This window comes from Protobothrops mucrosquamatus, unplaced genomic scaffold, assembly GCF_001527695.2.
Source record: "Protobothrops mucrosquamatus isolate PMUCROS unplaced genomic scaffold, P.Mucros_1.0 scaffold_75, whole genome shotgun sequence".
In the NCBI taxonomy this organism is placed as follows: Eukaryota; Metazoa; Chordata; class Lepidosauria; order Squamata; family Viperidae; genus Protobothrops; species Protobothrops mucrosquamatus.
The window spans coordinates 482,088-496,463 of record NW_015386151.1 but is presented as its reverse complement, the minus strand read 5'-3'; the positions used below and the strand labels follow the sequence as shown (position 1 = coordinate 496,463).

Here is a 14,376-nt window from a genome sequence, read left to right as displayed (position 1 = left end):
CAATTAAAAAATTATCCTACAGTATTTGTATTTTTCTGAATATCATGGTGTGGTTTCTCCATAAGAAATAATCACATTAGGGGAAAAGCATATACTTATTAGTGGAACTAACAGATATGGATATATTTGTCACACTGGTCCAAATTCTTAAAATGTACATTTTAGAAATATATACCTGAAAATATGCGACCTTGTAAAAATGTAATTACTGTGTAAAAATGTGACTAACTTTTTAAAATTGTAATAGAACAACATAAAATATGAAGAGATGAGGACAAAATAGATTTATTTCTTTCATTTGTTTTTATAATGGTAATGAAATAGCCAAGAGTTTTATGATCTTAGTAAGGGTAAGTTAATATTCAATACAGAGTACATGTAGTGGATACCTATTATGCTATAAAAACAGGACTCATACAACTTTGTATACGGTGCTGGTTCTTATCTAAAACCAAACTCAGCAGACTTAAATAAAAGTGCCATGAATTGAATCTTGAAGTCAGTTATACCTATAACATTAATAGAGTAAGAAAATGAATATTAGTTTTGTAATATAACTTTGCTGACTAATAAAGTAAATACATCTATTTTATACTTTCCCATCTAAAATGTAGACTAAATTAACACTTTTGGAAATAGTTAGAATGCATTTGCCTTAATCATACAGATTCATTTCACTTTTTAAATATTTCTGATTTTTTCTTTTTCTTTCTCTCTGTATTAAATAGTAGTCTAAAATATTACTATGTTACTAATTTGTTTTTAAATAACACTGCAAAGAAAAACATTTTAGAAAAACTATTGTAGATATTTAGCTAGGCAAATATAGAAATCACTTTTTGTAAATCAGTGGGAATTTAGCCTAAATTCCCACTGATTTACAAAAAGTGATTTTGATTCCAAAGTATTTGTTTGGACATAATTCACAATCAAACATGTATAAACAAGCATTAAAAAACTGAATGTAATCTGGGAAATGTTGATAATTCTGTACTAATTGCAACAGAAAGAAGTTAAACACATACTTGTTATATTGTTACCAGAGATTTGATTAATTTGATTCCATTATATTTCCTCTTTAATCCCCCAATTACTAAATTTTTGTTTGCTCATTAACTTTCTTGTTTCTGGAGCTCATTAAGATTTTGGTTGGAGGGAACAAGCTTCCAATACTGGGAAATAATCATCAAAGCTGATTCTGTTACCTTTAGGATTTAGGACATTTGTAGCTCTTAATATGCTATCCAAACTTTTTGCAATAATCTCTTAACATGTTAATTAACAGCACAACGGTATGCATTTTCACTGAGAAGAAATCTTGTTACATGCATTAGGGAGTATTTTAAAGAAAGTGGCATAAGATAAAAGTTTTATGAGAACACAAAACACAGATTCTTCATGGATGGCTGCAGCTAGGAAGTTGACTTTGAATGCTGTCTGATATAATTTAAGTAAATATGGTAAACCCAAAAACACAGCCTTCAAGGCTTTTAGCCCCTAATGGAGAATGAATACACAGAGTTCATCTACATCACTGGTTTAAGCAGTAAACAATCAAATATACCAGGGGTATTTTGGGGTGCAAGGCAAGCCTATTAGAGCCATGCCAATATCATTTTGATTGCATATTTTAAACTTACCTGATAAAACATTAGTACTCTCTCCACTTTCCGGAACTCCTCTTCTCTTCGCCTCCGTAAACTCATTTTTGGATTTCCAGATCAGCTTTATGATTCTGAACTTCTCAGACAAGCTCCAAGACAGAATTCCTTGTTGGCAGACTGGCAGACTCTCGGCAGACAAGGGCATCCGATCTTCCTCAGTCCCCCACTGCCTACTCTTATCCAACACACTGAAAAACCTATTCAGCACAGGCATTCTCAAAAAGATGGATGCTGCTTCTTCAGAAGTACGCCTTTAAATTCCAGGAGGAGTAGAAGCACCAAACATCCTTGAACCAGCTGCCTCTAACAGTTTCTCTAAACTTACAGCAGTCTTGTTGCTCCCAAAGTCAAATCAACAAATTCTGCTTGAAATTTATCTTTCAAAGTCTCCAAGTCGTGACTGTTCCAAAGCTGTTCCTTCTCAATTGCGTGCAAATGTTCTCTTTCCTGCCCTCTAAGGATTTGAGTTAACTGTGTTTGATTAATCCCAGCCTACAGCTAGTCTCAGAAGAAGAAAAATCCAAACTGGAGGAATGTTTTCTTTTGCTTGTCTTCACTTCCCTGGCTCTGCCCCCATGATAGCTAAGGCTACCAGGCAAATGCAATTACACCCACAGGGGAGTTTTTATTTACCAGCCCTGCGATAATTAGCATAAAGATGTGAGCAGCTGTTGGTTTTAGAAACAGGAGTTTTGCCAACTTCTGCTGTGCAATTTTTTGGGGGGTGGGTGGGAGAGAGGGGTAGAGAATTTGAAGCCATCCAGCAACACCAGCTTAAATTTATCTCATTTTGGCTTCACAAATTCTTACTTACTTAAATTTTGGCTTCACAAAACATCTACTACCTGCTCCAGGATGGGAATATTAAGGTAGCTGTATTTGAATTTCTGCACAAAGCCAGTACAATTCTAAAAAATCTCCACCCCGCCACCCTCTTTTTCTCTCTTCCTAGTTTTGTTTGGTTTTCTACCTCAACAGATCTGAAGTGGAGAGGATTAATCAAGCTAGTTGGTAACCTCAACTGCTCTTCAGCTGGACAGGAAATAACGCTGATTCACATTCCAGAATGAACTGTGAATGAAATGAATCAGGAAAGCCACAGGATTCAGGAACGGTACAATATCCAACAAACAGTTTTGGATTTGTTTTGAACTTAAAGTTCCATTTCTAAAAGAGGGGAAAAAATTAAAACCAAGGCAAATTGGGAAGGAGTCTAGGTTGACCGGCAGGTGAAAAATCACACCTTCCAGTAAGATCTTATTGAAAAACTAAAAGAAAAGAACAAGAAAAATATGCTTTCTCAGTGCTGAAGTTTTCCTGAACAGAAGCAAATCCAGGTAAGGATTTCTATTCATGCAGCTTTGCCGCCATTATCTTAAAACAGAATCATCCAACTTCTGGCCCATGAAAATAAAACATTCTATCATACCAAGTGAACTGTTCACATTAAATCTTGAAATGATTCCAACTTGATATAAGTCTAGTTGAAACAACTTCTCCTATCAAGTCATAAAGAATAATTTTCAACTTGTCCAGCCTGAAGCATGTGGATGTGATTCTTGGAAGGATGAAACCCACACATATTTATTAATAATTGTTCCTCTTGCTTAATAAAAATGATCAAAAGACTATCTGTGAAAAGTATTCAGTATGCCTGGCTGAGGAATTCTGGGAGTTGAAGTCCACAAGTCATAAAAGGGCCAAGTTTGAAGACCCCTGATCTAGTCCAGAAAAACCTAAAACTTGCTTAAAACAAAGCACCAACCTATTTCTAGTGAAGGTACTGGTTAGATCCTACAACTCTCTATGATTGAGGAACAGAATTATTCAAGCCACAATCTCTCTTTAAACATGCCACTTCAAGATTTCAGTAAAGCCAATATTTGTTTATCCTGCTATTATTAAAAAGGTACCTCCAGGTTGGCAGAAAGGACTTCTGGATTGCTCATTCTAGGCTGTAGAACATTCTGGGAAGTTAATTGGATAAATGCTCTGTTGTTTATGTTTTTTCTAGGAAGAGTGAACTAATTAGTTCTTTTTTCTTTCTTTCAATATAGTTTTACAAATAATTAAAAATGAGATTAATTTAAATGTGACTTTGACTTCAGAGTTTCATGGTTTAACTTTTACTTTCCACATAGGCTAATATTAAACTTAGTGTCATTTCTAAAAAATACTTGAAAATAAACAGGAACTTCATTCATGGAAGAAGGCAAACAGAGTGGACTGAATTTTAACATCCTTGTGTTTTAAAAACTGGAACACACACACATTTATTTTACTGATGCCAAAATAATCATCAGTAACAGCATGATGCTTCCACAGTCCAAGCACCCTTAGGATTTCTACCTCAAAAAAAAACCCCCGGTGTATTATTAAGAGTTTCTCAAATATTTTCTATAGTGTTTCTTTAACAGTTTTAAATAATTAAATAGCTTTAATAGCTTCTTGAATATCCTCATGTTTTATATAAACACTTAATACAGAACTGGCATAAAAAGTGAAACCCTTCTTAAGTATTATACCATTGTTGCAATCATATTAATTTCCAGCAGTGCTTAGCGCCAGGATATCCTGATCCTTTGAACAAAGAGGTTTAGAAGAAAGAAAACAATTATACTGTGTAGTATTTCAGATGTGCTGATCCATTCATAAAACACATGGCTGTATTCCTGTTGTGTTCAACTTTGGTGCAAATGTCATTGCTTTTAAAATGTTTGATGTTACTCCCAGCTCTGTCTGTACAGGAAATTCCAGGACAGAGGGACCCAATAGCCTTGAATCTATATTATTTTGCTGCATTGATCTTGAACCAATGTCAGATTGACTTTTCTTCCAGATGATATGGCAGGTGACCTGCCCAACCTTCCCAGTACAGCTGGAGTTTGATATAGAAGATGTAAGGATATTCTGAGAATATAGGAGGAAAAGGCTTTTTTTCTTTTTTTCAACATTAATGTGTTGACAATGTTTCTGTTATTCTCTAAAGGCAGCCAACAAGCTTAAAGGATGGAAGTTGGCTCATAACACACAGAGAATGAGAAAGTCACTGGCTGGGTGACTTTGGCCAGTCTCTGACAGTCCCTCACAGGGTTGTTGTTGTTATGGGGAAAACAGGAGGAGAGAGGAGTATTAGATATATTTGCTGCCTTGAGTTATTTATAAAAATAAAAAGATGAAATATTAATACATATGCAAACAAGCTGGCTTAGATACTGTATTTATTGGTACAGCCAACAATATTCACACGATTTGAAGTTGGAGCCCAGTTTAACATAACTCAACATCATCTAAACCTGTGATTGAAATGGCCATGTTAATGGATGGCAAGAAATAACATGGATCATTTCTCCTCTCTACCATCATCATAAAATACAGTTGTTTGCTCTTAAATTGATTTGAAATATCAGGGAAAGTTGAGATGGGGTGGGAACTGAGAATTTAAAAAGTGTTCAAATGAAAAAAAAAAATCCTAACCTACTGCTCACAAAGATATCAGCAATCATTCTGGGCCCATATGAAATCTGTTATATGAAGGGAGAAAGATTAATGACATAAGAAGCAACAACCTATTAATGATCAGTAATGTATATGTTTTTTCCCAGATAATCACAGTATAAGACACATGGTTCGCAAATGGTGACAGATGAGTTGTTAGCATGCTTTGAATAAGTCTGAATATGTCACAGTGACTTAGTCTGCACATATCATTAAAACATAAGCCATTGGTTATAAACTGTCACACATTATGCGAAAGCCACATACCCCAAGTTCATGATTTCCCATTGATGCTGCTTTTTTAGAAATTGCTAATTTTCAAATTTTCAGTATAGATAGTTCTCTTTATAAGAAAGAAAGACTCAGTCATGTTTTATCACAAGGAAATTCCAAACTCATAAATGTCTTATATCAGCATACGACAAAGCATATATAACCTCAATGAGCTGAAGTGGAAAAAAAATTCAATAATGCTTTGAACTCTGTCTTTCCTGTTCCCTCATTTTTAATGACTTTGGACTGACACATTTTAAAAAATCTTTTACTGACTATAACTATGCACCATTCATAGTCTACTGTGGGGGTCTTCAAACTTGGCCCTTTTATGACTTGTGGACTTCAGTTCCTAGAATTCCTCAGCCAGGCACACTGGCTGAGGAATTCTGGAAGTTGAAGTCCACAAGTCATAAAAGGGCCAAGTTTGAAGACCCCTGGCCTACTGTAACAGTAAATGTTATTAACGATGTTGGCTCCCCTATGGCAGCCATAATAGCCTAACAGGATCAAGATGGTAGCTGTGATCACATGATCAAACCTCTGCCCCTTTGTTATATACACAATACACAAAAGGGTCAGGGCTTCAAAAGCATGACTGTGGCCACTATTTTGGGTTTTTTTGGGGGGGGGCTCCCGGTCATAAGCATCTATGAAGTCTAATTTCTTCTGGATTTATTGGAGTTATAGCTCTCAGAATCCCCAGCTAGTACCTGTAATCAAGTTGGTTGGAACTTCTTGAACTTGAATCCCAACACACCAGTTTACAAAATAGTGGTCATATCAGAACTGCTCTTTGCAGTGATCTTTAACCATTCCTGCTGTACTTTCCCTGAGTTAATATACTGTAACTGCTTCAGCATAATTGTATTTGAGAACCATAATAAATTTAAAAATAGAAGCATCCTGTCTTTCGGTATGAATATTTGACCCTTTTAAAAGTTCTTTAATTAATTCCTTTCTCCATACTATATTAGGAAGAACCTGGAATGAATCAGAAGAATCTTTGATGACTGTGAAACTATAAGAATAATCCAAGTAACCCAATCACCATTTTTTTTAATCCAAGAGCTGTAATCAGGGTGAGAACTATTTCCTATAGTACAACTGCTGAAGAAAGAATTTTATACTAACTCGTGTTTTGCAGATTTAATTAATTTTACAGGTCTGCATATTCATTTTTAGCCTATATAATAAACTTACAGCAGTAGACATCACAATATGTCATCTGCCTGGTCATACTACTGTCAGGGCTATCATTAATCTGATCTACTACTGATCTGAGCTACTAATTCTCGTTATAGTTTCTTTTTTCTCATCCATTCTCATTGTAAGGATGGCACAGGATAATTCTCTTGGCTTGTAGCAATGTTGGTCTGCAGCATCAACATACTAATCAACATTCCCAACAACAAATTAGTCAGGAGCCACAAAAAAACAATAAAACTTATTTCAATTCTTTTCACTAATTGTTTTAATTCTGTTGTCAGAATCCATGTTTTAGCAATATGTTTCATCCCCGATGTCTACAATTTAAACTATACCAGAGTCTCTAGTTCACATTTTCCTTCAAAGGCTCCAAAAGCTGCGACCTACATTAATAAATAGGGAAAGGAGATAAACAATGCTTATATTTTAGTTCCTAACACTGTTCTTGTGCCAGTTTAAGGTTGGTAAGGTCCAGGTTCCATCTAGGAAGGAAACCCCCCCCAAAGGAAACAAGGTAGTGTAAACTAATATAGTGAAAATATATTGAGAAAATGGATATAATATTCTTGACCATTTGTTCAATTTCTCTTAGGTATGGTAGTTTCTTAATTTTTTTCACTATTAAAGTACTAAATAACATCTAATATTTTTCAATTTTTTCACTGCATTCAGATCAATTGCTGAATTAAATATTAAATGCCCTTAAGCAAAGGATCTTCAATAGAAAAGACGGCAGGAAATTATTGAGGAACACATAATGATATGAATCAAATTTAAATTTTGTTCTGGTTCCACCTTCTGCTTTCTTCAACTACTTTTTGGAGTGCAGCCTCTGGCCAGCTACTCAAAATCCAGGCACAATCCTTGGTTTGAAAAATTTAGCCCACTCATGAAAGAAAATAAATACCGGTAGACTATGTTTATTTTTTAGAGTTATGTGTTTAATGTTAAAATGCCTACATTTTTATATCCGAATACAACAAAGAGAGAAATATGAGTTGAATATGCATTCAAGATACCATTTTGGGCCAAAGAAGCAGACTATAATGAGACTAAATGTAAACTGAAGAAATATTCTTAACCATGTCATGTAGGATGATAAATATATTGCCTCAAGTATTTGGCACATTGTATGAACTCTGGTTTAACTTTTTTTTCCCCCTAGAAATCATTTTGTAGCAAGAGTAAATGGGGCATGAATATTGCAATAGCCAAAGGAAAACTATGAGATATTTGTGTGCTCATTTGTTTGGAAATGAAATGAGATGTTTCTTTGATATAGTATCTACATTCTCTCTTTGGAAACAGAATGAAGCAATGCAAATGCCGTTCCTGCAATCAAAAAGTTTGTAGAAAATCACATGACTATAGATGATGCTTTCAAATATCCTGGATACTGTCAGTGAATACACTTTTTTTTGCTTTCACTCTTTAGTCACTAGAATTGTTGATGAATCAAATAAAAAGCACTTTCTCTTGTCCTCAACAGTGTTAACCCAAAGAGGAACTTGAAAGGTGATTTGATGCTCCTGTCCAGCTTATGTAGTTTGTTCTCATCATGATTTATATCCAAATATACAATTTGGCTATTTTTATCTACAATTATTAATTATACTACATTTCCCAAAGCTTCATATTAGCAAAATATAAATAGTGGGCACCATAGTCTACATAGCTTAGAAAAATGATTTTGCACAGCAACCTTCCCTGTTTCCTGGTTGTTTGCATGCATAATCTAGAGATAAGAGAATTCCACATGAAACATATCAATGATCGCAGTGTAGCTTTTAAAAAAATTAGCGATATTCACAGCCATTAACCAAACCAGCCAATGGAACTAAAAGTCAGCGGAAACACAGGAGACAGTGGGAACAAAGAGTAGGAAATAACTATTTCCATTATATCCTGCTTGTGAATCCCTCAGGCAAGGTTACACCTAGCTATTTTGCTGCCTGAGGTGAAGAACAAATCAGTGGCTTCTACTGTTCTACAAAAATTAAACTGAATTGATCACCACTGCGCCTTAAGGTGACAGACACTGGCACACAACATCTGTTGCTTGAGGTGCTCAGCTCATCCTGCCTAATAAAAGTGCAAGCGTCTGCAATGAAGTGAATAAATTTTAAAAAAAAAATCAAGAAAAAGCTTCTCCCCTGATGCAAATTCCCTCCCACAGCATATCTCCATTGTAATGTATAGGTTTCTCCTCTTAAGAATATGCACCACTTGATTGGAAAAAACTTTTCAACTCTTGACACGGAGCTTGACATGGACATACTCAGGCTGTACTGGAAAATAGACCAGCTGTTTTACTAGAACAGTGGTTCTCAACCTTTTTAATGCCAGGACCCCAACCGGTCGTAAGTCGAGGACTAAACCGGTCGTAAATCGAGGACTAAACCGGTCGTAAGTCGAGGACTAAACCGGTCGTAAGTTGAGGACTACCCAACCGGTCGTAAGTCGAGGACTTTCCCTGCCTGGGAGCGCCGTGCATACGTGGTTCTGCCCCCTGCGCCGGCCGAGGCGTAGCTGGCAAGCGGCAGAGACGGAACAGGCCGACCACCAGCTGGCCCAGCCCAAGGGAGGTAAGGCACCCACCGGAAAAGGGGAAAAAAATGGCAGACAAAAAAAATGGACAAAAAAAATGGTGGACAGCCTTGCTTGGCGACCCCCGTGAAATGGTCGATCGACCCCAAATGGGGTCCCGACCCACAGGTTGAGAACCACTGTACTAGAACCAGAATTAACCATCTCTAATCAGTTTTAGTAGAACAAAGTTTCCAGTACCAGGAAATCAGTTTTACAGAGCAATAAATCAGGGACTCTGAACAACTGCAGCCTGGGACCTTCTTAACTGATAGCTGCCAGATAAAAAGAAGGGGAGGAAGACTTTTTGCAAGGCAGGTAAGAATATGGAGTATGCATATTTCAACACTTAGGATTTTACTTTTTTTTCTTCTTTTCCCAAACTATTCAGGGGAAAGACCACTGGCAACTAGCCAGCCCTTTTTCTTTTCTTTCTGCTCCAGGTTCAATCAATTTTTCTTCTCCACTTGAATCACAAGCACTAAACTGGTTGTAAAACTCTTTACAAACTGTTGGATTATTTTCCCCTACCCTCACCCTTTTTTTTTAACCTCATCTGATTCTGCAAACGATCGTAAGCACATTTACTCAAAGAAATTGAATATTTCTTGTCTTGGTAGATTTTCAAGAGGAGGAGGAAGCAGAATTATGATAAAATAGATAAGCTGCCCAGAAACACCTTGTAGGGGAGATGGGCGGCATAGAAATTTAATTTAATTTAATTAATAAATAAAAACACAAATAGAAAAATCAAAATAATCACCCCCTCCTGTAAAATTCCATGAATAAAGCAGGGTGACTGCATAATAAATGCCTCACCTGCCTGCCCCGGTAGTCCTCAACTAACGACCACAATTGAGCCAAGCTTTCTGTTGCTAAGCAAAACAGTTGTGAAGTGACTTATGCCCCACCTTTCTTGCCACAGTTCTTATGTGAATTACCAAAGTTGTTAAGTTACTAACGTGGTTGTTAAGTGAAGCTGGCATTGACTTTGCTTGTAAGAATGGTTACAGAAGGTGATCACATGACCCCAGAACCCTGTAGCCGTCATAAATATGAGTCAGTTGCCAAGTCAGTTGATCATGTGACCATGGGGATGCTGCAACGGTTGTAAGTATGAAAAATAGTCATAATTTAGTTTTTTCAGTGCTGCCGTAACTTCGAACGGTCACTAAGCAAACTGTTATAAATCGAGGACTACCTGTATCTCAAAACATTTCTTGCTCACATAGCGGCTTTTATTTAGAAGCAATAAGTAAGTTTGATTTCTCTCAGGATTTTCTTCTATGTACAATAAGTAAATGGAGGATTCTCCCTATTGGAACATGGTCACTGAAAAAAGCTTCAGAATGGTTACACTTTTAAGAAAACCACACTGAGCAGCCAGTCAGTTGTAAGCAAAAGCAAAGATTTTTAAGCAAAAGTACTGCCTCTCCGAGTACAGCTTCTCTTAACCCAGTGGTTCTCAACCTATGGGTCGGGACCCCATTTGGGGTCGATCGACCATTTCACGGGGGTCGCCAAGCAAGGCTGGCCGCCAATTTTTTTGTCCGCCATTTTTTCCCCCCTTTTCCGGCGGGTGCCTTACCTCCCTTGGGCTGGGCCAGCTGGTGGTAAGCCTGCTCCATCTCTGCCGCTTGCCAGCTACGCCTCGGCTGGCACAGGGGGTGGAACCACGCATGCGCAGCGCTCCCGGGCAGGGAAAGTCCTCGACTTACAACCAGTTGGGTAGTCCTCGACTTACGACCGGTTTAGTCCTCGACTTACGACCGGTTTAGTCCTCGACTTACGACCGGTTTAGTCCTCGATTTACGACCGGTTGGGGTCGCGACATTAAAAAGGTTGAGAACTACTGTCTTAACCCATCTCAATGAATTTGCTATGATTGCAATTCTAGGACATCATTTCTCTATTTTCTACTCTTCTACTTTGCAACAGACATGCTTCGTTTGTAAATAGTTTTGAAACTCTGCGTGGAGTGTTTACTTCAAAAACAGACAAGCAATCTACCGTCACATTACTTTTCAGTACTGATACTCCAACCACGGCTATTATCCTCAGCGCAAAACATTTTTACCATGTGACGTGTCTGAGAGATGGGCTTGCTGCCGATAATATAGGACATGCAATTTAGCACCGCACTTGTTGCACAGATACCTTATTATTGAGCTTAGGGAATGGTCAGTCACTATGTCAGATTGGACTCGCCTTTTTATCAAGCATAGGACGCTGTGGGATTTATTGCTTCAGATAGTCAGTGTCAACATTTTATTCTCCACTTGCTTCAGGAGGAAAGAGATTACTTGAAATAAGCTAACCTAAAGGGTTTTCCAAAGCAGCCTGCCACTTGCTTACCAAGCATGAGCTGCAAACTAACAAGCTCCCCACTTTGACCTTAATAAGTTAATAGTTATTGACTTTCACCTCCCTGGTGGCTTGTACCTCACCGTCAAATGGCTTAATGAAGCAAACAGCTTGTGCTACCAAGAACCATTCTCTGTGGATTCTTGTGCATTCAAGAAGCGTGCAGAGATACATTTTTACTGGCATTGGCACCAGAAGTCATCCGATAAACTGATACGTTTTCTTTCCTCTTTCTGCGATTGGCAGCATTTTGAGACTTGCAGCACATGGAATATGTTATTGGTGTAGGGCAGAGGTCTTCAAACGTGGCCCTTTTATGACTTGTGGACTTCAACTCCCAGAATTCATCAGCCAGCATCCCTGGCTGAGGAATTTTGGGAGTTGAAGTCCACAAGTCATAAAAGGGCCACGTTTGAAGACCCCTGGTGTAGGGTATATTTTGGGGGTATGTTCTTCTCAGGGCTTTTTTTTGTCATAGAACGCCCAGAACGGAGTTCCGGCACCTTTTTTGGATGGAACCTTGTACGGTAGGCAAGGCGGGTTCCATGACGTGTGTGAGTTCCGGCACCTTTTTTTTTTTTTTTAATAAAAAAGCACTGGTTCTTCTCATGACTTTGTCAGCACCACCTCTATGCGGTCTTGCTGGTGCATTTATATAATCTTGTTATGCTGCCTGGAAAGTACACTTGTACAGGTTCTGATTGTCTGTGCAGAAGGGTTACAGCTATGGCGGTGTTTCTCCACCCTGGCAACTATAAGATGTGTGGACTCCGAGAATTCCCCAGGCAGCATGACTGGCTGAGGAATTCTGGAAGTTGAAGATCGCACATCTTAAAGTGGCTAAGATTGAGAAACATTGGTGTATGAAGACATTTCCTCATTACCCACCTCAATAATTTGTTTGTTGGATCACTTAGCCTTAACCTTGGGAAATATTCACAACTGGAAACTTTTTGTGATCGTTTATATCAGTAGCATCATAAACTTCCTGCCTAGCAATAACTTGTCTCATTTGCATGTATCATTAGTGCTCTGTAACATTCCATTTATTACTAAACCCGTCTCCTTTGGTTTATTAGTGTACATTTGGAATCGGTTATGATGGCTAAAATGACTGCTCTTATCGGAGTTTATATTCCCATTGTGCTACAAAGATACTTCCAACAGTAGTTACTTCCAATAACTACTTTTGTCTAAATGTTTCCAAGAATATAAACTGTACAGTTTTTTTTCCAGTAACAGTCATTACACAGACTTCAAAGGCCTTTATTTTGTTTTTCTACAAACGACAGCAAATGAGATTAGACAACTAGATTTATGTTTCTACAAATCCTGCTTCCCTTTAAAATTATGACAATATGTTAACAATTAAAAGAGCCAGGGTTTTCTTCTTCCTGGCTCTTAAATATTTCATTTCAGGAGCAGCTCAAATCTAAAGAAGATTTGGAGAAACATGGATTGGGTACAGTGCATTGTGTAATTTTTCCAAAATAGGTTGTACTTGAATTGTACCATATTTATCCCCAAAGAGGATGACCCTGAAGTCAAATCACCCCACCTAGCAGACAGAAAAACACAGACGTAAATACTGTGTAGCATTAACTGAGAATTGCCAATTCCAACTGAAACTAATTCTTAAGATTCTCTCCAAATACAGTAAATGACCACATCTGTCAATGTGGTTTATGGATATTTGCCATTCTGCATATATTTCAGCTTATCAAATCTGGCCTGTCAAGGTCCATTTGCTTGGACATTTGCAACTGAGAACTGATAGCCCTATAATTTCAACCATTCTCTCTCACAATCAAAAGCCACTCTTATCTTCAAAAAGACATTATGCAAACACACATCATTCCTTTCTTTCTTCTCTCAGAAGCCACACAAAAAGAAGAGAAAAACAGGATGGAGGTGCTAAGAGTAAAAGCAAGTGTTTCTCAACCTGGGCACCTTGAAGATGCATGGATCTCAACTCCCAGAATTCTCCTGCCAACATGGATGCTGGCTCGGGAATTCTGGGTGTTGAACTCCATATATCTTCAAGCTTCCAAGTTAAGAAACACTGAGTAAGGAGTAAGAGAAAGTGATACAATATCTGTGCTGGGGGGAAGAAGAAGAGAAAGGGGGAAAGCTAAATTGGATGGCCTGGAAATGAAGGGAAGAGACAATGGGGGAGGAACAGAAACAGAAGAAGGAAGCCCTGTTGAAGAGTCTAGAAAGAAGGTTAAATCCACTAATCAGTTAGCCACACCCAAGGAATGACTAAATCTATGGCCAAAGCTTCAAAGGCATCCAGCAGGGTATCTGCAACCATTTCCTCCAGGCTTTTCCCTCCAACTCACAAGTAATGGTAGATGGGATGAGGTGGGGGACTCCTTATTTTGTGAAGTATTTAGAATTTTCAAAGATCTACGTGTCTTTTTCCCCCCAAGTAATTTAGAGAACAAGATACTTCTGGGGCAGGAAAGTTTCAAATTATTGCTGTACCCAATCTTCTCTTCATTATCAAGAGAACATCAGAAAGGAGGCCGAGTGAAGTGGGAGGCTAAGTTGCTGAAGGACAGTTTTCGGGAGAATTTCCAAAAGAACATATCCCTTCATGTTAAATGAGGACAGATCCAAACCAAAAGCTGCTTTATATTCTTTATGAATGTTGAGTGAAAGCGTAACTAAATACGTTACATAAGACACATAATGTGATAAACTAAACTAAACTAAACTAAACTTTATTTTAATGGAATTTTTGTTAGTTTTAATCATATGATATTATTATTTTTAATAT

At 37.6% G+C, this 14,376-nt stretch overlaps 1 protein-coding gene across 2 annotated transcripts in view; it reads right to left on the bottom strand.

Annotated features, from left to right (window-relative positions):
• The window catches only part of PDE7B (phosphodiesterase 7B), an 80,940-nt gene that overhangs the window by 59,777 nt on the left and 6,787 nt on the right, over positions 1-14,376 (bottom strand). Inside the window, exon 1 of one of the 2 annotated variants that reach the window (XM_015813852.1) lies at positions 1,641-2,156. The exons of the other annotated variant lie outside the window; for it this stretch is intronic. Coding sequence (XP_015669338.1) covers positions 1,641-1,878 — 238 coding nt within the window. The 5' untranslated portion in view covers positions 1,879-2,156. Of the gene's footprint in view, positions 1-1,640; positions 2,157-14,376 lie in introns of those variants that run through there. 2 annotated transcript variants of the gene reach the window in all.